Source organism: Macrobrachium rosenbergii, chromosome 37 (assembly GCF_040412425.1).
Source record: "Macrobrachium rosenbergii isolate ZJJX-2024 chromosome 37, ASM4041242v1, whole genome shotgun sequence".
Lineage (NCBI taxonomy): Eukaryota > Metazoa > Arthropoda > Malacostraca > Decapoda > Palaemonidae > Macrobrachium > Macrobrachium rosenbergii.
The window spans coordinates 22827982-22854222 of record NC_089777.1 but is presented as its reverse complement, the minus strand read 5'-3'; the positions used below and the strand labels follow the sequence as shown (position 1 = coordinate 22854222).

Below are 26241 nucleotides of genomic sequence, written 5' to 3'. Positions count from 1 at the left end.
AGTTCAACAATGGATGAAAATTTGTCAGAATTGGATATATTCAGGGCCCCATTCGACCCTAACTTCTGGAATTTTATGTCTAGGCCTCTTGATTATAGTGTGGGAAGTCTTGCTGGGCAACGGGCAGATGATTTAAACCTAGAATTATATAGATAAACATGACTTTCAAATAGGAAAGTCTAGACTTAACTACCACTGCTACCTAGGCTGCAGTAGGTAGACCCAGAAACGGCAGCCGTATGAGTACCGTGTTGCTATGCAGGGTCTCTCCCTAAGGACCAGTCGTCATAGAAATAGCATCCTACAGGGTGAATGACCCTCAGCATTAAAAAGGTTGTTTCTCCTGTAGAAGAAACGACACCAGGATGGACGGTGTCATGAAGTCAGCAGTTCCAAACCTTGTTAGGAAGCTTTGGAAATACAGAGGAAAGAATTCTTAGGCCTTAGGTTTTGAATGTGTTTGGGAGTAATATGTATGTCAAAGGTAAGTGGTTTAGTTTGCGTCAAAGGGATGAAAACACTGCCGATGAGGCTTCTGTGGTGTTGCATGATGCTATGGAACTTTCTTTTATATATTTTTTTTACAGGGGAATAAGGCATTTATTGAAGAATCGTCATCTTCTAAAAGCCACCATTTTCTGTGAGTATATACTGTATATTATATATATATATATATATATATATATATATATATATATATATATATATATATATATATATATATATATATATATATATATATATATCGTGAGTCAGGGAATATACGAGCAAGCAAAAGAATTCCAAAGAATGGCTTGATGACTGTACCCTTCCCTTCATGCTATCCAAGGAAGTGGTCAACGATAGTCTGTGTTTTCGAAGCTGGCGGTAAATATTAGCAAACGATATTTTTAAAATTTCCATCGCGCTTCTGACTGGCTGATGTATTGTAGAGTAGAAAGTAAATTCAACATTTCTTTATATTTTTTTAATTAGTGTATTAATAGGTCATCAGTGTCAAGTTTTAATTCCACAAAACACGATTAGAGCGTTCACGATATCAGCTCTGGATATTTATTATTAAATAAGACAAATAAAACTGATTATAACGGTGTTACGAGTCTTAGGAACAAGAAAAAAAAATTGGCCCCCCCAAAAAAAAATGGACGGACTATAAACGGGTGTGACAAGGCCTGGGGGAAAAAAAGTTGAAATGATTATGTTCCTGCGCCACTTTTCGGCCATAATTGAGGAGGACTCGTATTGAAGGTAGAGGCGGTACTCTTTAGTCAGGTGACAGATTCTGAGCCGTGGATATTCTTATCATCAGGAATATTTATTTATTTATTGATTTATTTCTATCAAGTAGAAGCAATTGTATGTATACATACATACATACATACATACATATACATACATACATACATACATACATACATACATACACACATACATACATACACATATATATATATATTATATGTATATATATATATATATATATATATATATATATATATATATATATATATATATATATATATATATATATATATATATATGTTTCATGAGAATTGTCTAACTTTTTGCCCTCTCGTAGCCAGAGTTTAAATGAAAATAGAGAGAAGAAAAAGCGCGAAGGGTCGATACTTGATATCCTGAATCTTTCGAACAGACGCGTCGTCATATCTTGTTGATGTGTCCATTACACCCTATCTTTCTCAACCCTCAAATAACATTCCTCAGTCCGAATCCGGATCCGGATGTTATTTCGGTACGCAGTTAACTCTCCCTAAGCTCGTTGTACCGCTATGGAGTTTTGTTTACATCAGGATCCTGGTTAACACACACTAAGTAAAAGTCAAATATAATGTAACCTCAGTGCAACTTCCAATGCTGCTTTTACCAGAGGCCAATAGATGTCACGACCGTCCAAACAATGCCAATATTTACATATGGGAATGTATCTGTATCAACTGATATATATATATATATATATATATATATATATATATATATATATATATATATATATATATAAATCACAAGCTATTGTAATGATTTAGACGATCTATTTGCCTAATATGAAAGTAAACAAGTAGAGATGCGACTAACGGTTTGAACTGTAACTATTATGCACCCGAAGTAACTCCAGTTCCACACTGATGAGAACAGCAGCTGACTTTTATGCATACAAGAACAGTTGCCGTCTAGAGTAAGTCTGAAAGCAGCGGTTAACTCAGACGTTCGAGAACAGCAGCTGAGTTTTAGACTTTCAAGATCAACTACCGCCCAGAATCAGTTTCAAAACAGCAGTTAACGTCTTCACATTCGAGAAAGGCATCTGGCTTTTAGACATTCAAGAACAGTTACCGTCTAGAAAAACTTTCATAGCAGCTGTTAATTCTTAGACATTCTAGAAGAGCAGCTAGGTTTTAGACATCCAAGAACAGTTGCTGTCTAGGGCACGTCTGAAAACAGCAGTTGATTTTCAGACATTCGAGAACAGCAGCCGACTTCCAAACCTTCGAGAAAAGAAATTACTTATATCACAGAAGTTGAAGACCAACTTGGCCTGTCGTTTACGAATTCGTCAACATCGACTAACTTTCAGAAATTCGAAAAAAAACACACTAAAATTTCAGACATTGAAAACTGCACCTCTTAAGACGAATATTATGAAAATAAAACCGAAAAAAAGCATTCGAGCTCATTGTCACCCGGGAAACCTGTAACCTTGGGAAACTGGTCTGCGGTGGGTTCGCCGCCCCGTGGAAGGACAAGCGAATAAATCTGAATGAAAGAATAGTGGTTATAAAATCTTGATATAAAACTGATTTGTTAATTTTTTATGTTTGTAACTCCTTGGTAGGAAAGCTATTTTATCTTGAAGTTTTATTATAATATGACTGCATAAAATCATGAGATATATATTTTAAATGCGTGCGGAGCGTTGTACCAGAACTGTTAGCTAGCCGGTTATTTAAGTATGCAAGCAATATGGACACGGATTATATATATATATATATATATATATATATATATATATATATATATATATATATATATATATATATATGTTTTATGTATTCATATATTTATTTAAGTAATTTAGTACCGATGTATCTATATATTATTTATTTATTTTATATATATACGCTACCGGGGTCTAAGCGATGACAGGCAGGGCAGCCGATCTAGACTACAATATATTTATCAAACTAGTTTTCATACATTTGAACAAATATTCCCGTTACATACTCACATATATTCATACATGTACATATATATAATCTTTGTTTATCCATTTTCCTACTAATTTCTTTATCAAATATTTAACTATTTACCTATTATTTCCCCTGTTTATTTGCTTCTACTTTTTTTGTCATATATACTTACATTTAAGAATATAAATGAAATTGTTTCTTATAAATTCATTTGCAGATTTTTAGACATTTATCTCTTTACTATACTATTTTCTTATATTTATATTTTTTGTTATTTGTTATTCTTTTAGGTATTTAAATATTTATCCATTTATTTTCTTATTTATTATTTATCTATTTATTTATCAATTTTATTATATTTGTTTTGTTATACTTTCGTTTATTTAAGTTTTTATTAATTTTATTTTTTAATTTTAATTATTTGAAATATATCTATAATATTTTGTTTTGAAAGTATTTACGAATATAATTTACTTCTTTATTAATTTATACACACACACATATATATATATATATATATATATATATATATATATATATATATATATATATATATATATATATATATATATATATATATATATATATATATATATATATATATATATATATATAGGAACGGAATATAGTTTTTAGGCCAAAGGCCAAGTCCTGGGACCTATGAGGTCATTCAGTGCTGAAAAGGAAATTGAGGATAGGTAGGTTTGAAAGGTGTAACAGGAGGAAAACCTCGCAGTTGCACCACGAAATAATTGTTAAGAGAAGGTGGATAGCGAGATGGAAGAAAGAGAACATGAATGGAGGTACAGTAAAAGGAACGAAAGGGGTTGCAGCTAGGGTCCTAAGGAAGGAACGCTGCAAAGAACCTTTAGTAATGCCTACAGTGCACCCCCTGAGATGCACAGACGGCACTAACCCACCCCTATGGGGTCGTTTATTAATTTGCTCCATTTGTTTATGTCAATTTTATAATCTATTACATAATAACTTATGTATTATCCATATTTATGTATTTATGCATTTGTTATAAGTTTTTATTTGTATTTAGATGGTTTATTATAAATCCATTTCACATTATTTGTGCATATTTTAGATTTGTTGATTAATTTTGATCTATCTGTTTATGATAATTTTCATTCACTTATTAATTATCAAATATCTATTTATTTGTCTATTCATTATTTTCGTTCATATCTATATATTTATGATAAATTTATTGGTTTGTTTATCATATATTTATTCACGTTTAATTATTTATTTATGATACATTCAATAATTGTTATCAATTTCATTATTTATATACAGTTGATTTGCTTTTTTTAAAAATTTATGTTATGTCATTCATTTAGCTGTTCAGTATATTAGATAAAAACTTAAAGTCCTCCTGGGCCTCTGTAGGCTCATAGGGCAGGCGCTGATCTCCTGTTTCTTAGGCCGACAGCCAGTGGGGGACAGGTCCCTATGCCTGTGACACGTAGCCAGTGTGTCGCTAGGCCCACTGTGTAACTCCCCAGCCCGAAGGCTGGTACTTATCCTCCTACCGAAGCTCTCTGGTTTTTTTGGACCGTTAGGTTAATGGGCTGCCGGATTTACGCACTGAACAATCTAAATAAGAAAAAAAAAAAAAACTGCTCATAGATGGAACGGATAAACGAAATTATACATAAGAAGGACTTTGAGGAGGATAAGAGGTGCAAATCACATATAACTAGTTATGAAATATGATAACTGAATTTATTGAACAATTAAAAAATGCGCCGAAGTTTCTCGGCGCAATCGAGTTTCTGTACAGCCGCTACAGTGAATAATCAAGGCCACCGAAAACAGATCTATCTTTCGTTAGTCTCGGTGTAATGCTGTATGAGCCGCGGCCCATGAAACTTTAACCATAGCCTGGTGGTGGCCTACCCTATATTGTTGCCAGAAGCACGATTATGGCTAACTTTAACCTTAAACAAAATAAAAACTACTGAGGGGTAAAAAACAAGAGGTAAAAAAAGAGGGTAAAAATAACAGCGGGTAAAAAAAACAGGGGTATAAATCAACATGGGTAAAAAAAAGGAAAAAAAACAGGGGGGGGTAAAAAAGGGGGGAGGGTGATAAAAAAGGGATAAAAAACAGGGGTTAAAAAAAGGGGTAAAAAAAATAACAGGGGTAAAAATAACAGGGTAAAAAAAAGCAGATAAAAAAAAAAAGGGGGCAGGGGCTAAAAAAGGGGGTAAAAATGACAGGGTGATGAAAAGGGGTAAAACAAGGGATAAAAAAAATAGATGGCAAAAACACAGGCTAAAAAAAGGGGGTAAAAAAGCAGGGGTTAAAAAAACCTGGGTTAAAAATGATAAAAAAAGGAGGTAAAAAAGGGGGGCAAAAAACATGGGATAAAAATAATAGGTAAAAATAACAGGGGTAAAAAAATAGGTAAATGTTAACAGAGTAAAAAAATCGGGTAAAAAACATGGCATAAATTACAGGGTAAAAAGGGGTAAAAACAGGGGTAAAAATAATAGGGGTAAAAAAATAAAATAAAGGGTAAAAATGACAAGGGGTAAAAAATAGGGAAGAAAATAATAGGGTGTGAAAATAAGATGAGTAAAACAAAGAGGGATAAAATAACAGGGGGTAAAAATAACAAAGGGTAAAAAAACAGGGGGGTTAAATGAGTAAAACAAAGGGGGTTAAATAAACGTAAAAATAACAAAGGGGGGTTAAATAAACAGGGGGTAAAAATAACAGGGGGTGCAAAATCATAGGGAGTAAAAAAAGGGGTTAAAAATAAGAGGGGTCTAAAAAACAGTGGGTAAAAAACATGGGGTAAAAAAAGGGGGTAAAAACGGGGTAAAATCAGTGGGTAAAAACATGGGGTAAAAAAAAGGGGGTAAAAACAGGTGGTAAAAAACAGGGGATAAAAAAAGGAGTAAAATTAATAGGAGGTAAAAAAACAGCGGCTAAAAATAGGGGGTAAAAGAAAAAGTGGATGAAAAACAGGGGGTAAAAAGGGGGTATAAAAACATGGGGTAAAAATAAAATGGGTTAAAAATTAACAGTGGGTAAAAAATTAACGGGGGTAAAAATAAGAGGGGTTAAAATAATAGGGGGTAAAAAATAACAGCAAGTAAAACAGTGTGTAAAAAATAACAGTCAGTAAAAAAAGGGTGTAAAAAAAGTAAAAAATAACAGGGGCTAAAAAATATAATTATTGGAGGAAATTTCTAAAGCAAAATTAAATGAAAATAAGTTGTAAACGTTTAATGAAATAAAATAGACGAATTATGACTATTTCGAGAGACTGATCTACAAATCCTCTATATACAGTATAATTTTAAGCTTGTATTTACCTCCTTGGAGTTCAGTGACCTCTAAACGTAGGTCCATTCTTACAAGAAAAACTAATAAATGAAAGAAAACGCCAAGGAAACAAGGAGAAACATCTAATAAAGCAAATGAAAGAAAAATAGGGCTATAATTCTTCCATTCAGCGTAAAGTTTTTACAGAAAATACTCAACTTTCACCTACATACCAAAATAATGTCTGGAACGCCACAATAAACATCGCCCTGCGAGAGGTCAACACCGCCGGTATAAAATGCTAGGTACCGCCGGTCTGGGGCCTTATCCCCGCCTTCCTTTCCCGCCATCATGAGGTTCCTGGTGAGTGTTAGATAATATTTTGGCCTTTTTTCCCGGTAATATTTTAGAAATAGGAGTGTTTTGGTTTTAAATGGCTGTGTCTATGTTACGTCCTTCATTTTAAATTCTGTTTTCGTTGCTGGAAACAGATAATTTATGTTTTTTCGTGTGATAACGTTGTGAAAACGGTCGCGTTTCCTTCCTAGGTGCTTGAAATACTCACCAGATGTATTTCCGCTTTCTGAGTTTGTTTTAAAGAATATTTAATTAACTGTTTTCATTAAGGTATAAATTATGTCAAACAGTGAAATGTAAAGTGTATGGAGATAATTACCATGAATATTTCTGGATTAATTTTCTTTATTCTTCGATATTTACTTTTGTATTGAAAGAAAGTGCCAGATTTGAATGTATTCTGATATCAGAGCACGTATGCCCTTGGTATTATAATTGTATAAAAGCCATTAAAAGACTATAGGGTAATCAGGTTAAAGAATCGATTACACCTGCTATTACATAACTTGTCTGCTCTCTCAAAGTAGGCTGTAATCAGGGTACTAATATGTTGGTCTGCATCAGGATATTACCACAGACGTTCACAGGTATCTGTCTGTTAACTAGGGACACGTGGTAGACGAAAAGCAGATATATTTATGAGAGAGAGAGAGAGAGAGAGAGAGAGAGAGAGAGAGAGAGAGAGAGAGAGAGAGATTGATGTGTCTTGGCCTTCGACAAAACTCCTTTATTTGGCGTTAACAGAGAGAGAGTGTGAAAGAGGCAGGTATGTTTACTATAGATATCTGGTAATCCGTCATTGTTAAGACTTTATTCCTCTCTCTCTCTCTCTCTCTCTCTCTCTCTCTCTCTCTCTCTCTCTCTCTCTCTCTCTCTCCGAATTTAAAGGGAATATAAAAGATTAAATGACTAAAACCCCTGTTTTTCCTCTCTGCAGTCTAACCCCCCTCTCTCTCTCTACATTGTAACTCCTTTCTCTCTCGCTCTCTCTCTTACACACGCACCACTTCCTTTATTTTATTCCAAACTAAAAATTGTCATATCATAGAAAGCCTATTTATACTTCAGCCATTTCTTCTCTCTCTCTCCCTCTCTCTCTCGGTGAGGCTTGCACTGTATCCAAGCGGCAGTCAGCCTTTGCATGCCCTGGTATTTACCGTTGAGACTCACCGTTATCGAGTCAACCCTTCAAAGGTCGTGTCCTGGAAAGGTTAGTGACTCGTGCCCACCTGGGCGTGATGCCCCAGCACGACCTTACTGCTGCCATTTACTGGCAGTGTGATTGACATGTTTGTTGTTGTTATTATCGTGATTTTCATTTTATTTAAATGGATTGCTCTTCCGAGCAAGAGCCCATGTTGGCATAAAGCCAAGTTAATCTAACAACAATAACAACACTTAGATTCATTTAGTAATAAGCAAATTGACCTTCATAATTGCCTATACACTTAGTATAGGAATGGTGTATTTATATACAATTCCTTTGACCATACACCTTTCAGTTCTCAGCAAGTAAGTCTTTTAGGATGAGATTGCCAGCCCCATACACCTTTCTTCGTTTGTTACCACCCACTACGGTCTTCTAACTAACAGGTGCATCGTTTTACTGTTTAGATCAAACAGAGGCACAACTGAATTTAACGAAACTGGTTTTATAGGTCTACAAAATTCTTCCTTCAGAGGATCGTATCTTATAGGCCTACAGATTCTGCCTCTAGAGGACCCTAATCCTCATTCAATTATTAGCCGAGTTACTCGGCTCGAAGAGAGAGAGAGAGAGAGAGAGAGAGAGAGAGAGAGAGAGAGAGAGAGAGAGAGAGAGAGAGAAAATAATGGCTTTATATAGGTCTACAAAATTCTTCCTTCAGAGGATCGTATCTTATAGGCCTACAGAATTTTGCCTCAGGAGGACCCTAATCCTCATTCAGTTTTTAGCCGAGTTACTCGGCTCGAACAAGAGAGAGAGAGAGAGAGAGAGAGAGAGAGAGAGAGAGAGAGAGAGAATAATGGTTTTATATAGGTCTACAAAATTCTTCCTCTAGAGGATCGTATCTTTAGGCCTATAGAATTCTTCCTCAAGAGGACCCTAATCCTCATTCAGTTTCTAGCAGAGTTACTCGGCTCGAACAAAGAGGAGAGAGAGAGAGAGAGAGAGAGAGAGAGAGAGAGAGAGAGAGAGAGAGAGAGTAGGCCTAAAAAATTCTTCCTTCAGAGGATCGTAGGCCTACAGAATTCTTCCTCAAGAGGACCCTAATCCTCATTCAGGTTTTACCCGAGTAACTCGGCTCGAACAAAAGAAGAGAGAGATATATATATATATATATATAGAGAGAGAGAGAGAGAGAGAGAGAGAGAGAGAGAGAGAGAATAATTTAAACCCACTGCTGCCGCCAGAGGTCACCTTTGCAGACTAGTCAGTCCACTTTCTGAAGATCCCGTACGAGGGAGGAGGAGCGGCTCTCTGAAAGGGTCTGAATAGCGTGGTATGGCAACTGCTTCCGCTACTGGGAACTGGGGCATGGTGTGGCTTTAAGTTGTGACAGGGCATGAGAGGACTGGTGTTGACCTCTGGCATCTGACCAACCAACGTAGACCTAGGCCTAGTTACTTTTCCTAGATGTCACGGTTTAATAAACGTCTTACTCTTGTCGCTGAAGCTCTCTTTCTTCAATTGCTTTTTTTTGTTTATCACGTGTTTATTTCTCGTACTGTACAATCTCTCTCTCTATCTTTATTATTTAATAAATTGACATACACTGGACAGCATAGGCTTTAAAACGACTGTCATTCATCTTTTAGAGGAAAAGTTACATTAAAAGTTTAACTTCATTCTTATTTTAACTGTCTTTTCCTATTTAACTTGATTGCTGTTTTATTTACGCAGATATAATAATAATAATAATAATAATAATAATAATAATAATAATAATAATAATAATAATGTAACATGACATCTGTTTCAACTCCCCCACCCCCTACCTATGACGTACTGTGTAAGAAGTTCTAAGCAAGGGGTGGGGGGAGGGGTGTTGGAGAAGGTGTGTCTAAGAACCGGCTTTGGTGTAAGCTAATATGACCGAGTAGGGTAGAAAGAGCATCATGCAGATATAGATTATTATTATTATTGTAAAAATGGTGACGAAACGTGAAGTAAAATAGCTTTTAAAAACCACGTGGTTATTAGTTTTATATTCTAAATATTGCAGAGTTTCACAGAAAAATCTGTTATCTAGAAGTGATATAAATTTGAGTAATGAATTTGTTTAAATCTTGGCATATAAAATGTAGTGGAAAGTCATACTGAAATTTCTTTTTATTTACGAATGGTATAACGGGAAGAAAGAAACCATTGAGACATGAATTGAACTATGGCAGAAAATTCCCCAGAAACCTAATTACAGTTAATAAAACAAAATAAGAATAACAAAATCTGATATCAAATTAAGGAATTCATCTTAATAAATTCAAGTTCCACAGACTGCCAATAAAATCAAGAAGACTTTTTAAAAATAAATTAAACCATAAAAAAATGTAAAAAGCCGCTCAGTATTGGTCTCATTTTCAGGTGACATCGTGCTTGTTCGGTCTGGCTCTTGCCGGACCATCCCCAGGGTTCCGCTACGCATACACGATACCTCAAGCCAGTCAACAACAAGCATGGTAAGTAAACACTATTGCAAGTGCAACATTGCAAGATGCGATTGGCATATAGAAGCAGTTCGATTTGTAGGCCTAGTGAAATTTGGTATAATTTTATTTTGCATTAGTCCTATTGGTGTTTGTTCGCGCTTGGAATGTTCAGGGTCTATACTTTTTCTGTGCAATTTATGTGCCGCATGTGAGTATAATAATAATAATAATAATAATAATAATAATAATAATAATAATAATAATAATCCCATTTTCCTTCTACCGATCTGCAGGTCGCAATTCAACGAGCGTTCTGGCAACAACTATGCCTGGGGGTACGAGTTCCCTGGACGAGTTCACCACGAGTCAAGAGATGGAGGCGGCAATGTCAGGGGCGTTATCGGTTTTGTGGATGCCAACGGTGAGACTCAAAATACACACTTCCATTGGAATATCTAGGAATAAATTCCCGCTGGCAGATCTCAGAATAAACTGCTGTCACTCAGAATATACTGTCACTGGCAGAGTTCGAAATACATGATTCCACTTTCAGATCTTGGCTTATACAAGCGCTGTCAGATCTCAAAATACACACTGCTAATTTCAGTCTCAAAATATACACTTTCACTGTCAGATCTTGGAATACACATCTGTCATCAGATCCCAGAATACACAATCTGACAGAATTCTGAATATACATACACAAACCTCAAAATACCGGCTCCCTGTCACATTTCAAAAAAGTCACTCCAAGTGTTAAATTTACACACATACTTCCCTATCAAATTCCATAAGAACACATAATCATTCTGATGGAGAAATACACACTTACACTGTCAAAATAAAAATACACATTTCCACTGTCAAATTTTAAAATGCACACGTCCACTACTTATCTCAAACTATACATTTTCACGGTTAAATAAACTGCATACTCCCAAGTACTCAGTGTACGTAATTTATTTTCCCCTCTCATTGCACACAATCTACTGCCAAACCACAAAATATACAATTATGCTGCCAAATCTCAAAAAAAAAAAAGTTCAAATGTTAAACCTCAAAATATACATATATACAGTATACATTTCTTTTCGTACGCCAAAAAATGTACACTCCACCATTAGGCGATATCACAAAAAAAAAAATAAAATAAAAATAAATAAATAAAACACTGTTGTACGTTATATCTCAAAATATATATTTCCACTGTCGAATCTCAAGATACACACTTCTTAATAAAGTACTTAAGGGTCTTTGCAGCGTGCCTTCGGCCCCAAGCTGCAACTCCTTTCGTTCCTTTTACTGTACCTCCTTTCATATTCTCTTTCTTCCATCTTGCTTTCCACCCTCTCGTAACAATTGATTCACAGTGCAGCTGCTTTGAGGTTTTCCTCCTGTTACGCCTTTCAAACCTTTTACCGTCAATTTCCGTTTCAGCGCTGAATGACTTCATAGGTCCCAGTGCTTGGCCTTTGGCCCAAATTCTATATTCAGCTAAATTTATTTTATAGTTTAAAAAATGTAATTCTTTATGAAAAATTTTTGATGATGTCATGTCCGGGAACTTTTCAGAGTTCAAGGAATATACTTCGTTTTGATTTGCGTCATTCTATAATTAATTTTTCTTTTCCAGGAGCACCAAATGTCTGGAAATACAACAGCGACTCGAAAAATGGATTCAGAGTTGACACTGAAATAGGCGAGCATTCAGAGGTAGGAGTTAATAAAAAATACAACTGAATTATATAATATATATATATATATATATATATATATATATATATATATATATATATATATATATATATATATATATATATATATATATATATATATATACATACTGTGTTACAGACTAATACACACACAAACAAAGCCACTCCAACATCTTCTAAAAACATAACAGACACCTCACACGTCTCGAACTGTCGACCTAACCGCTCAACTCTCCTCGCTGCTGGGAGAAAGGGAACTGGTGATTTGGTACGATACATGTACAGTACATTCGCTACCGGGGTCTATCTAAGCGATGTCAGGCAGGGCAGCCGATCGAGACTACGGTTTGCCTCAAAGCCAAATCAAAGCCCTTCAAAAGAAGACATCGCGCTTACCCCATACAAAAAAATGGGAAAAATCACTTTGAAAGAAGAAGAAGAAGAAGAAGATACTGTATATACATACATACATATATATATATATATATATATATATATATATATATATATATATATATATATATATATATATATACATATATATATATATCTTCTTCTTCTTCTTTTAAAAATTTATACATATATATAAGAAACCATTTGTGGCAGTTTGATAGACAAACATACTTGAAAATAACTGTATAATGACATAAAATTCTTTGTTTTCATTCGAGCTAAAATAATGGGTAGGATGGAATAAAACCAGTTGGCAGCTGGGGGAGGGAAAGCAGGAAAAGTTACAAAGGAATAAATCACAGTTGGGATAGACCCATCTGCAGATTTTGTGACCTGGGCTATTGAGGTTGATGTTCTAAAGTTTCTGCCTGTTAAGCTTCTGTTCTTAAGCTTTAAGCCTGTGAGGATGCTGGCCATAAACTTGACTCCATGAAGCTTAAGCTTGAATCTGGAAGGATACTTTAATATCTTCCTAGGCTGACTTCTGCATACCTTCATGTTTGCCCGTTAATAAATTGATCTGTTTTCCTTTGCACACCTTTATCTGTTTACCTAAATATAACTTAATCTGCTCACCTCTGTATATTTGTACCTGTATAACTTGATAATGGGGACCTCGGTAGATCTCTGTTTACCTGTATGCTATGATCTCTGACTTTACCTCCTTTCTTAATTTATCTGTTTAACTGTTTTGTATTATAGAAAATCATTTTGCTTACTCATCTTCACTTATTTGTTTCTTTGTTAATTAATAATTTCTTAATAATAATAATAATAATAATAATAATAATAATAATAATAATAATAATAATAATAAACCTTTGTTTTTAGACAATTTGTAAAGTACTGTATAAACACACACACACACACACATATAAATTATATGGGTGTGTGTGTGTGTAGTTCAAACACAAAATAACCTTTTTTAAATTCTTAAATTACGTTTTCTATAGGCACCTTCACTAGATCAAACGCCAGAGGAAGACTCCACGGCCATCTTTTACATCGCCAAAGACGGATCAAGAAGCGAGAAGTTCTCCGTTAACCCTCTGCTGAAGAGCGCACTTCTCTCCAAGCAGATCTACGCTGCTGGAAGCTCCCCGTTCTCCAAAACGCCCCAATTCTTCGTTGACCACCAGCAGGCGGAGGAAGCAGGGAGCGTGTCTGCTCTAGCAGAGCGGTTCGGCGCCATTCCCGTAGCGGCTGTGCATGACGTCCAGAGTAGACCATCTCAGGATAGTCTGTCGTCCTATTCTCCCCTTCTGAATTTCAGCGGTGATTTGTATACCCTCGAAGTCCCCGTCCAGTAATGTGTAACCTTTTTCTGTATATGCATCTTCTTTGTAGATCTTTTGACAGGACCAGTCTCTTAATCTTATGACTGCTTTCTCTGGTAATGGAGGAGGACATTTACAGTAGAATCTAGTGAAATTTAGGAAGAAGAAGGTTGATTCTCTTGTATCTTCTTAGCTGGCATTGCAGGATTTCAGGTGCTTTCTCACGAACGACTATATTTTCTGCTATCTTCGAACACCTCGCTGCAATGAAATCCCAAGATTTAAATTTTTGCAGCTACTAACTTGCTTAAAATTGACTGCTAGGCGTTAATAAATGCCATCCTAAGCCCTTACATCCCTCACCCTCTAAAAAATGAAAAAGGTGCCCGTGTGACATCAACATAAAAGTACCTGGTATTATTTTAAACCAGAAGACTGTTGGGTACCGTGTGTCTATAATCATCTGAGGTCTCCCTTCGTTTGGCGCCTGGAGCGTCACCGAACTTGTGTATTCAAAGAGGGAAAAAAGTTATATATATATATATATATATATATATATAGAATATATATATATATATATATATATATATATATATATATATATATATATATATATATATATATATATATATAGTATATATAAAGAACTGTCATCTTATGGCAATAATCTCAAGTTTCAGATGTTACAATATCAAGAAAATTACTTATATTTATAAGTTCACAAGCTGAATGCAAATCGTCCTGATGTCTACAAGAAGGACCTTAAGCGCAATTATCGTTTGATCTTCAAACAGATTATGAGATAACATATTGTTTTCACTGGTGCTGTCTTGGGCCTATGCCTCTTAGCTCTTCATAAATAAGGAATGATTAGATGCTTACGTGACATAAGTCTCACATATCAATCGCTTCTTTTTCGAAGTATGTCATTTAGCTCTAGGTGTGCTATCTGAGACTTTGGCATTTTATATTCAATATTTTTATTTATATATTTGACATTATATATCTTATTTATAAGAGATGTTATTTGGGTATGTTGTTTTTGTTTGTTAAAGCCATAAACCAATAAAGAAATTTATGATTTATTATATAACATTCTATTTCTCGTTTCCCTTTGGAGGAGACATTGCTAACACCCATGTTTGTGTGTGGGTGCTTTAGCTGTATTTCTCGAGAATGAACTGACAAGCTTTGATAAAACTTGTAGAAACAGTCATTAACCCAGCCCCAAACTCCTAATTAACTTCTGCTGATTAGGAGTAGTTGAAATAATCTTTCAGTTATGAATTGTCGACATGCAATCCATCTCACCCATTATGGTTTATCACATTGAAAACCATCTCGCCAATTAGAAAAGCTTAAGTATTGTTATAATCAAAATCCACTTCTGGATTAATGCTTAAAGAAATTCGAAGTTTTAACAAGATCAAGGTGGACTTATGCCAGCACGGGCTCTTGGCGAAAAGCGGGATCTCTTGCTTGGTAAGCGAGATAACTACTAAGAGCACCACTAGGCCCAAATAGTATTACTATTAAACACATTCCTTTTATCTCCCATTTCCAAAAACTCGTTTATACAAGCAAATTTTCAACAGAAAAGAGAAAATAAGCAAAGCGAAGAGAAATGTAATAAATTCAAAATGAAACACATAAATATAAACAGATGCAAATCAGTAAGAATTATCTGTTGCCATTTATAGTACTAATTCATAAAAGGACTGAAACATTCATCCGAAAGTTAAATGAAACCACTAGGCTACACGTTATTTTCAAGAGAGAAATTAAATTTCCTTAATATATAATACAGGCCTTGTGAACGAGCTGACTCAGCTGAATGACCAGAAAGATAAAGGGAGTGAAAACAGTCAAACGAATGAAAGACAAGAAACTGATTATTCATTAGAAGTCACGAGAGAAACTATTGTTTTGAATTCATTTTACGACAACTATTTCCGAGCTTTTTAATATTTATGTTTCGCGATGCATATGCAGACAGTGCGTTTTATTCATTAATTTTTAACCTGCAGTCAAATTGGCGTCACATGAATATCGTTAAATATCCATATTAAAATTACCGATTTACTAAGCAGGTCCCCTGAGTGAGGGAGATTTCAATTCTCCTGTGAATTTCCTTCGCTACAAATACCTGAAGTCAGTTGTTTCTGTCTTCCCGGGTAGGAAATTTGAAAGGTATCTTCAGTCTCTCGTTACTTAGAAATCGATTGCAAGATTCAATTTTCAGAAAAACTTTGAGATAAATGAAGACAAATTTCAAGCCGAGAGACTATTCAGTGAATATACGAATAGTACTATTACCCATGGATCAATCTATAGAAAATGGACTAAGTTCGTCACTGATAGAAAACGTAAACTTAATATTATATGGTAAACTATGGAAATTATGATTCCTCGCCCTTGTTCAACAAAAAGCTGTTGGATTTATGCTTCTATTCTTAACAGTAGTCAAGCAGTTTGAAAATCATTCGTTTCTTTAGCTCATGTTAAATTTTATACTGAATAATCAGTTAAAAAATGGCCGAATCGACAAATAAAATCATTCTCGTCTACTGCTTGGCAAACGTTTTCACAACCAGCACTAGTCTACTGGCCTAGGCTACATCGCTGTCAGTAATTCCCGGCAAAGTAAAATTCTCTACGAATTACCGTGCTATAATTGTGAATTTGTAAGTATTATTAGTATAGCTATTCTACACATTAAATATAAATTGGATTAAAGGGAAATAGTGGCCAAAATAATACAAATAGAAAACCGAAAAAAGAAGCTTTTGTGTGTGGTTTCCTTCCCCACACCACCCCTTTTTTTTAGGTGTACTACTGTATATAGGACAGTTGAAGGATATAGGACACTTGATGATTATTAAGACAAACGACACATCCAAATCAGTTTATTCTAGACTTTGTCCTTACTGACCTCAACGATGAACTGAAGCTCACTGTTGAGCCCTAAGAACTGGTATGGTGTAATGGAGGGTTTACTTTTTTGTTTTCTGTACAAGAAAACTATTGTGCCGGCTTTGTCTGTCCGTCCGCACTTTCTTCTGTCCGCACTTTTTCTGTCCGCCCTCCGATCTTAAAAACTACTGAGGCTAGAGGGCTGCAGATTGGTATGTTGATCATCCACCCTCCAATCATCAAACATACCACATTGCAGCCCTCTAGCCTCAGTAGTTTTTGTTTTAATTTTATATAAGGTTAAAGTTAGCCATAATCGTGCGTCTGGCAACGCTATAGGACAGGCCACCACCGGTTCGTGGTTAAAGTTTCATGGGCCGCGGCTCATACAGCATTATACCGAGACCATCGAAAGACAGATGTCTTTTTTGGTGGCCTTGATTATACTCTGTACAGAAAACTCGATTGCGTCGAAGAAATTTCGGAGCATTTTTTACTTGTTTTGCTTTGATTTTGTTTTCGTATTGGAGAATGTGGTAGGTCCAACTTTTTTCCCCTTCTAGATTACATATCTTGCTAATTATAGCCTAATATTATCCTCTTGGAAATGGCTCATTCCAGATTTTGTCACCGAAAGATTTTTCTTCATATTTTGCTTGCTATACCTATCTTGATTATTTTTACCTCTTGGTAATCTATTTCTTTCGTGTTCTTAATTATTTCTGGGAATTTCGAACAAATCAAGAGACCTACAATCTTAATTAAATATAATACATTTAAGGTCTTCTACTTACTTGTCATCACAATCCAAGATGTGGTGAGCTTCTATATAATTTTTGTGTTGCAGCATTGCACATACATTAGCTATGACTATTGGCTTCAGTATGCAACTTCCTAAAATGCACACAAATTTATCAGTATCTCTGTCAACTGTGCAATAGGGATGGTACTTTGGGATAGATACTTGCTAGAAAAAATTTCTTTCGTCGACTAGGAGGTGATAGGAGGTGGTTATGTTGCTGAATGTCAGGGATTCATGGTCTTCCTCATTAACAGGACCATTTAAATCACACACTATAATTCCTTTTGACTCTGCCGTGGAAACATCTATCAAAAACTGGACAGGTGATTATCCATGGTTTGATTTGAAGATCGCAAACCTACTCCTAAGCTGAATGACTTCACCCACCATACGCAAAGACCCTCATCCAGATCCGATTTCACCAAAAATTGTATCCGTTAATGATGGCATAAAAGCTCTTAACAGAACTACTAGAATCTTTCTGTGAGGTGACACAGTGGGGACAATTACATTGACTGGCTTAGAAAAATTATGGCAGTGATTTCATTAGTCCTTCTCTTTGGAGAATTAAGACAAGATCCTCATCTTTCGGACCAGCATCCAGTTGTCACTACCCACTGATGAAAGGCTGTTAACTAACTCTGAGGGGACAGTAGACCTACTTCACCGACCTGGCCTTTGAGAGAACAGTATTCAGTTGAATTTCTTGATGCTCTTCTGATCAAATGTGCTTATCATTCTAAGGGACATAAAAATCTCCATTCTCACTCCATTTGGATCTATTTTCGACTGAAAACATACTGATATACCATCTGAAGATGCAGCAAATGAAGCATTCTTTGTGAGGACTTGTAAATCTACAGAAATTAGGGTATTGATGGCTTTTACTTCAGGGCTTTTGCTCTTGCCTGTATAGACGTCAGAGCCATGTTGAGATCTTCATCTTCTAGAAAAATCTAAGGCTCAGTATTCTTTTCACTAACACTGACATTAATTTTCGAAACTATTATCACAAGGTATTCTTTTCGACCAACTTCCCCCAACTTTATTACAGTTGGGAGCATTTGTCATCCTTAGTACCTGACCCTCTTGGGTTACTGCAGGATGTCTAGAAGAGCTCCTTGCTGCCATATTTCCTTGAGACACCACAGCTGTTGGGTAGATGGTTCGTTTTAGATTAATCTGGTATTAGGCTAGCCTGGGCCATTCCCTTGGGGCAACCCGTAGGTGGGGTCAAGTGGTAAAATGTATGAGAGGCCTGTTGTGAACTTCTGAATTTAACCAACCAACTTAACGATGCCACAATGCCATCCTGACCAGTAGTGTAGGTCTATTGTCTCCTCACTTTTGAATTTGGGATAAGGCATTCTAGAAGTGTCAAATTTGGATGCCTCCTCACACATATTTACCTGTTTACCTTGAGGTGTCGTAGGATAAAGGATGAATCAAAGACTGATTTTCATTTAATGATAATTTGTAATGCTCTAAGGATAGGTGTAGCCAGGCACAACCTAAAAGTCATACTGAAATTACGCTGTGGAAAATTGTAGTAGGAGAAACCGTGGTGCACTCAATTTGCGAATCACATGAACCTAAGGATATCTTAACTGAAATAAAAGTTTAGAAGGAAGGAAGCAAGAGTTGTGACGTTTACTTACTAATAGAAACGAATGAACTAGGATGAGTAGTTAGCTCATCTGTATTCAAAATGCCCACGAGAGGTGTAGCACTAAAAATCGAGGAATGTTTTGCCTGATTTAAATCTAGGCCACTACTTTTGGGTGAATAACTGTGGTCCTGTGTTGGGGATACAACCCACATAGTGTAATGCACTTTGCATGTTCAGGTCAGTTGTTAATTACGGGACTATTTTCTATTGCTTTAAAGTATCCATTCCATTTTCTGTTAGTGGAAATGGCCGGACTTTGTTTATTCTTGTTAATTTCTACTGTTTTGCAATATTTTCTGTTTTCTTCTACAGATGCATTACAGTTTCTGGAATCAAAGTTATGAAGGTTGAAGGGGATTTAACTGAATATTTTGATACCTTTGCAATGCTTTTTGTTATATTTTTTAATTACAACTCTATTTTTGCAAGTGAAAACAATGACATCTGGATAAACATCTTCCAGCTCGGTTGAGCCTTCTACCAACCCATTCTACTCCCAAAGTTCAGAGAAAACCTTCACAAAAAAAAAAAATTTTTTTTTGTGCCGTGGCTACAAATTGGTAATCTTGGAAAATGCCCTTTAAAGCTTACAGGTAACAACGTCATGCGGTGTCGATAATGAGAACGAGAGAGAGAAAAAAATGAGAATTGCAGTCCGTTTTTTTCGGGGCTGACGGTAAATATCTACAGCCGATATCGTTGAAGCTCGTCGCGATTGGCGGACGCTCACGCTAGCCACGCCTACCAGTTATGACTCAGATGCATGAGCCAATCAGAGGCAAGAACAGTGATAACGTTTGTGGATATTTATCGTCAGCTTCCAAATAAGTTTATATAATGCCCAAAAGATTCGGATTTTGTTCTTCTTTCTTAAAATGCCCAGAAAACTATTAATATATAAATACAAGCATGAGAATTCTCGTATGGCTTAAAATCTATGCTGGAAGATTTCTTAAATTTATATATTTTTCGGAAGGGCCCTTAAATTTGATCTAATTTTATGCCAGCTCATACGAAGACCTGCAACTCTGTACATTCTTTTTTATCGCCGTTATTCAACACCTTTCGTAGCAGTACTACAGCCATGATCACGAACCAAAGGCGGTTAAGATTTTCTGGCTCCGAATGAAAAAATCTTGCTAATTTTGAGCTGATATAGAAAATTCATTTTTTTTCACCTCGATTAAGTCTAAGAATTTTTGAAGGCAGAATTAGAAAATCTACCTTTCCTTACTTCTAATAAAAAAAAAGTATTCATTTTTGAACGCGAATTGGAAAACTTAAAAATTTTCCCTAATTCTAACGAAAGAGTTCAGAATTTTTTTGAACGAAGAACGAAAACATTAAAGCCAATCTACGAAAAATTTTCGACGAGCCGTTGCAAAGGTAAGAGCCAGAAGAAGACGCCGGAAAGTTGGAGTCGCCTACACGGCAATAGCAGCGGGAAGAAGAGGCTCGTCATTGACCATCGGCGGCCCCACCAAGAGCGTATCGGTCCCGCGGATCGTGAGAACCGGGAAAACGGCCGAGGCTTGAGCGTACTGAGGTTCGATATCCGTCACGATCGCCTGAGTCTCGTCGTCCGTGTACGTCGTGATCCCGTTGCCGTTCGGGAACTGCGTTTCCTCTCCCGCCCGTACGAGGGCGCCGTAGGGGGCTTCCTGTGCCTGAGTGTCTACTATAGCCTGAGTTCCTGCTTGCGCCTGAGTTTCTCCTGGCGTTTGAGTTTCCCGAGTTTCGTACAGGGGTGCTTCGCCCCCGGGGATGGCGTCTCCTTTGGCCCTGTAGCCCTGGGGTCCCGCGCCGTACGATACGTCGACCGTCTGTCCGTCGGGCGTCTTGTAGACGTAACGTCCCTCTACGTTGCCGTTCGCGTCCCGTGATTCGACGCGCCATTGGTCGGCCCCTTGCATTCCAAATCTGGAAGGAATGAAAAATATTGGTGAATTTGGCAGCCAAAATGGTAATACTGAACTCCAGTCTGAGACTTGATACAACAACGATGATTTTCGTGACAAGAGTGATGTTCATGTTCTAGAATTAAAGGTATATTGACTGATAATTAAGATATATAGCACAAAACGACCTGACCTAACCTAACGTAAGGTTTATTATTATCTGTGCCCATGTAATCAGTGCTATATTGACGTACCAATCGTATGTCAAGTTTCACCACTGAAATGAAGCCAAAAGAAAAAAAACAGAAAAATGATTTCCTTAAAATATTTTCAGTAAAACGAGCACATACCACCTTGGTAGGTCATTATTCCTGCCATTGGACATTTGAACATTTCTGATAGAGGACATTTTAACATTTCTGACAGAGGACATTTTTAACATTTCTGACAGAGGATATTTTAACATTGCCCAATGCTCTTTCTTAATAGATTAAAAGTGAAGTAGAAAGAGTCAATCTGATGAAAATCATCAACTCGAAGGTAACCGGTTTCACTAATCTTTTCATATGATTTACTGCCAAAATGCAGAACTCTCTGCCTTCCTTTGCGTTTCCTGGAGCACTTAACCTGCATTGTTTTCAAGGGTATATTTGTCATAATTCAAGAAGAGGAATATATAACAAAATTACTTTCTTGTAGTGGCTGATAATCTTTTTTAATATTTATTTCTGGTAAGACCTTGATTGCACTGTAGCGTGGGGGGAAGTTTACTACTAAGAATTCTAATTATATCAAAGATTTTTGAAAGAAAATTTCAAACTGATCAGTCTTGTTATAGATGTCAACTATTGCCTAGTGATAACACATTTAACCTAGACGACTGGTAGTGGCCAGTTGCCCCAAGGTTCCCCTTGACTGGTCGAGAATTCTAGCCTTGGAACCCTTAGAGATAAATTAATTATACTTAAAAGATAATTGTCGATAATGAGGTTATTTATGAGAGTTCAAATCAAAGAGTGTTGTTATAACCTAGTAAAACGGACGTGCCGCAACATAATGAGGCTTAGTATTTTGAAATGATTTTAAACCAGTGTTATGTTAATGATCTCAGCAGCACTGAGGAATACTTGAGAAATATGGGTGTTAGTTATTTTCTCGTTGTGCTGAGAGAACCGTGTTATGAGACAGCTGTTCTGAAGACTAGTTACATGAATCCTTTTTTTCCCCTTTGCCTTATATAGCTAAACGCCTACAGTGCACCTGAAAAGGCGACCAGCTATCATTGCCTATCTTTGTCTCTCTCTCAAGAAATTGGTTTACAGCCCTCTCTCTCTCTCTCTGTCTCTCTCTCACTTACACATTAAGCGATTGGTTTATTGCTGGCTCTCTCTCTCTCTCTCTCTCTAGTTCACTTGCACATTAGTGACTGGTTTATAGATCTCTCCCTCTCTCTCTCTCTCTCTCTCTCTCTCTCTCTCTCTCTCTCTCTCTCTCTCTCTCTGGCGTCCCTCTGTCTCTTTCTCTCTCTTTTTCACTTACACATTAAGTGATTGATTTACAGCTCTCTCTCTCACACACATCTATCTTTCTCTCTCTCACACACATTAAGGGATTGATTACAGCTCTCTCTCTCTCTCTCTCTCTCTCTCTCTCTCTCTCTCTCTCTCTCTCTCTCACACACACACATTAAATGACTGATCTACAGCTCTCTCTCTCTCTCTCTCTCTCTCTCTCTCTCTCTCTCTTACACACACACACTCTCTCTAGAGGCGAACCAGTGCAACATACGCACCTGTAAGTTCCATCGGGTCCATTCCAGATGAACATGTCGTCGGAGGCCGACGGGAGGCTGGAAATGATATCGGGCAGGGCATCATGGAAGGCCCCTCGATGTTCCACCGGCAGGTCCTGGACATCAACTGGGCCCGCCCATGCTACCATAGCACTTGCCCACGCCAGCGCCGCCCACACGCCCTGAAATGTTAGGGATTCTTTAACTCTCTGTCGTTTAAGACAGTTTAGTTCATTTAAGTGATTTTATTAGGCATCTTTCGAGTTATTTTTTATTTTTCTGAAAAGAAAACTATTGTGTGCTTTGTCTGCCCGTCAGAACTTTTTCTGTCCGCCCTCAGATCTTAAAAACTACTGAGGCTAGAGAGCTGCAAGTTGGTATGTTGATCATCCACCCTCCAATCATCAAACATACCAAATTGCAGCTCTATAGCCTCAGTAGTTTTCATTTTATTTAAGGTTAAAGTTAGCCATAACCGTGCTTCTGGCAACGATATAGGTCAGGCCACCACCGGGCTGTGGTTAAAGTTTCATGAGCCGCGGCTCATACGGCATTATACCGAGACCACCGAAAGATAGATCTGGATTATACTGTACAGAAAACTCGATTGCCCCGAAGAAACTTTCGGCGCATTTTTTACGTTTATTAATGTCTTTACTTTACTTTAATTGAGTACCGTATGTAAATATATCTGCTTAATGTGTTTTAGCTATTTGTTTATTTGTTTTATTCTCGTTACCTTCATTTTGCATGCCAGATGTTTACTGGGGGTCACTGACTCTAAACTTAAATAAAACTGGTCCGAACAAAAATTTCCGTTCAGATATTAAAAGAAATCTATATTTTAAAGTTAAAGATATTCAGTTTGTCTCTTTAATATGACACTGCATTTTGTTATAGTTTTTGTTTTTCGTCCATCATATATTTCTTAAGAACAAAAACACATCTGACATTGTGGAATTCAAAATCTTTCATCATTTGAAAAAAAATTTCCATTAAAAAATAACAGATAACGAAGCCTAAATAAAATAGATCACATTCTTGGCCAGCAGAATTAAGGAAAGTCATCTTTGCACATGGACGGAGTCACTGAATGTCGTATGTTTAGCTACATTAAGCAAAACATGCACAGACACGGGACCCTGCCGAGACCCGAACTCCGAGAGAACACTAGACTAAGACCGTAAACCATCCCCGACAAGAGACTAGCAATTTCGGACATGTTATCACTCAAGTGACAGTCATTCATCTTACTTGTGGCGGCCTTTGCATAGCTTATTGCTCAACCCTTCCCTAACCCCTTCGTCTTATCCCTTGATTTACATCCCCACCCATCCCCCAACCCAAAGAGCAACCTGTTTGTTGCTCTCCGAATACGCCCCATCAGACAGTTGTCGGACGGATGGGGGAAGACGATTCGCGCGCGTAAAAAACACAAACCGTTAACCGGAGGTTCAAAAGCAGAGTTCGTTCGAGAGGATAGCGGGAGGTTCAAAAGCAGATTTCGAAAGGATAGCGGGAGGTTCAAAAGCAGCTTTCGAAAGGATAGCAGGAGGATCAGTAGCGGAATTCGTAAGTTCAACGAGAGAATTCGGAGCGTTTGCAGTGGGATCTTCGAGAGAAAAGTTCGAAAGATTAACCGGAGCTTCAGAAGCTGAGTTCGAAAGGTTATAAACGGAGCTTCAAAAGCTGAGTTCAAAAGGTCAATCGAAGCATCAAAAGCTGAGTTCGAAAGGTCAGTCGAAGGTTCAGAAGCCGAGTTCGAAACGTCAAACGGAGCTTCAAAAATAGTTCGAAGGGATAACGGGTGTTTCCAAAACCGACTTCCAAAGGCCACGCTCCAGGAGCTTCAAAATGAGAGTTCGGTGGGCTAACTAGAGCTCCCGAAAACAACGCTCGGGACAATTATCCCAAAGATGGCCCTTCACGTAATAATGCCTCTTTTATGGAAGACGAGGAGACTCTTATTAGCTGCCATTACTCGAGGTGTGTGAACTGCATAAATAGGAACTTGGCTACTCCTGAAGGAAGGAGAGCCGGTATTCCTCGCTCGCTCAGAGAACAGGTTTCACGCTTATTACGATTCTTAGGGATCCATCCCGTCTACGGGCCCCTCCTGACAGAAAAAAAAAAGCTTCAAAAATCATTCCACCAATTTTTTTCTTCAACATACCAGTTCTGTAGCATTTCCATATATCGGCACGCAGGGTGCGCAGGCGCTCGTATCAGACGGAGAGGGATAGAGGGCTCTGTCTATGCACCCCTATCTATGAGTCTATGGTAAGTGATGTCGACCGTCCCATAAAAGATGGCAGAAGTAATAAAGGCAGTTCCTCTTATCGAGAACACCCGTAAAAACATGTCCAGACCCACATATATGACGTGATACAGAAGATAAGTAAAGAGATAAAGATGATAGACATAAAATGCTCTAGATGATACGTAAGGTGACCTAGAAGATAAACAAAAGGACGCAGAAGATTCACAGAAGAGTCACAAAGACTTATGAAGGAGTCTAGAACATGTATGTGTTCCAGAAAATACGTTAATGGATGAAGAAGACAAACAAATAATGATAAAGCTACACAGATTGATCCCAAATAATCACTGAATTATGTAAAGCCATAAAAATAGTCCCAGTGACACGTGAAATATTCTAGAACATACTTAAATATCCAACATGCACAAAAAGTGACCGAGAAGATACGTAAAGCAAACCACAAGATAGAGGTAACCAGTTTCCGTTCAATATGGGATACACTTTTCAAGACAAGGGAGGTGATTATCCTGAATGATTTCTTGCATACGTAAGACTTGAATGATGTGGATAAGGTAGTTAGTTAGCCAGACTGGGATGGAGGGAGGATAAGTCAATTTAAAGGAAAGGAATAGAATCTAAATGAAAATAATAGACCTTAAAGATCTAATTCGTTTGTACATTTTCGTTTTCAACTCTAACTTTTGGAGACAATTTTTTGGCAATTCTGATTAAATTAATGTACCTACGAATGTGTACATTATGTTGGGTGTAAACACGCAGTTCTGCTCTGAAAGTCGTGTATGTATAAATATATAATATACAACGAGGGCTATACACAAACAGTTAATAGTATTGTGTTCATAATCTATTTTTATTTTTCTTCCCCTGTTTATTCGTAATGAGAACACATGCTTATGGAATGAGACTTACATGTACAGAGAAAAAGGAATAGGTAAGGAAAAAGGAATACATGTCAGCGTGTGT

The 26241-nt window shown here is 36.8% G+C and overlaps 2 protein-coding genes across 3 annotated transcripts in view; one reads left to right on the top strand and one right to left on the bottom strand.

Moving 5' to 3' along the window:
• The first annotated feature begins 6813 nt into the window (after nucleotides 1-6813).
• On the top strand, nucleotides 6814-14091 carry LOC136825181 (uncharacterized). Its single transcript, XM_067081207.1, has 5 exons — nucleotides 6814-6854; nucleotides 10414-10508; nucleotides 10772-10899; nucleotides 12112-12191; nucleotides 13600-14091. Exons 1-5 carry the CDS (start codon nucleotides 6843-6845, stop codon nucleotides 13954-13956), a joined length of 672 nt encoding a protein of 223 aa, XP_066937308.1. The 5' UTR covers nucleotides 6814-6842; the 3' UTR covers nucleotides 13957-14091.
• A 5003-nt stretch (nucleotides 14092-19094) lies between these two features.
• LOC136825408 (uncharacterized) overlaps nucleotides 19095-26241 on the bottom strand; it is a 44248-nt gene continuing 37101 nt past the window's right edge. For both annotated transcript variants that reach the window (XM_067081773.1, XM_067081772.1), the window contains exons 2-3: nucleotides 22998-23179; nucleotides 19095-21227 (exon numbers count right to left, since the gene is read on the bottom strand). In XM_067081773.1, coding sequence (XP_066937874.1) covers nucleotides 20732-21227; nucleotides 22998-23179 — 678 coding nt within the window. In that variant the 3' untranslated portion in view covers nucleotides 19095-20731. The remainder of the gene's footprint in view (nucleotides 21228-22997; nucleotides 23180-26241) is intronic.

What these genes read in the sequence shown, in the direction of transcription:
- LOC136825181 (XM_067081207.1), top strand. An exon ending in GCCAGTCAACAACAAGCATG is followed by an intron (nt 10,509 to 10,771) that starts GTAAGTAAACAC and finishes ACCGATCTGCAG; the next exon opens with GTCGCAATTCAACGAGCGTT. An exon ending in CGGTTTTGTGGATGCCAACG is followed by an intron (nt 10,900 to 12,111) that starts GTGAGACTCAAA and finishes TTTCTTTTCCAG; the next exon opens with GAGCACCAAATGTCTGGAAA.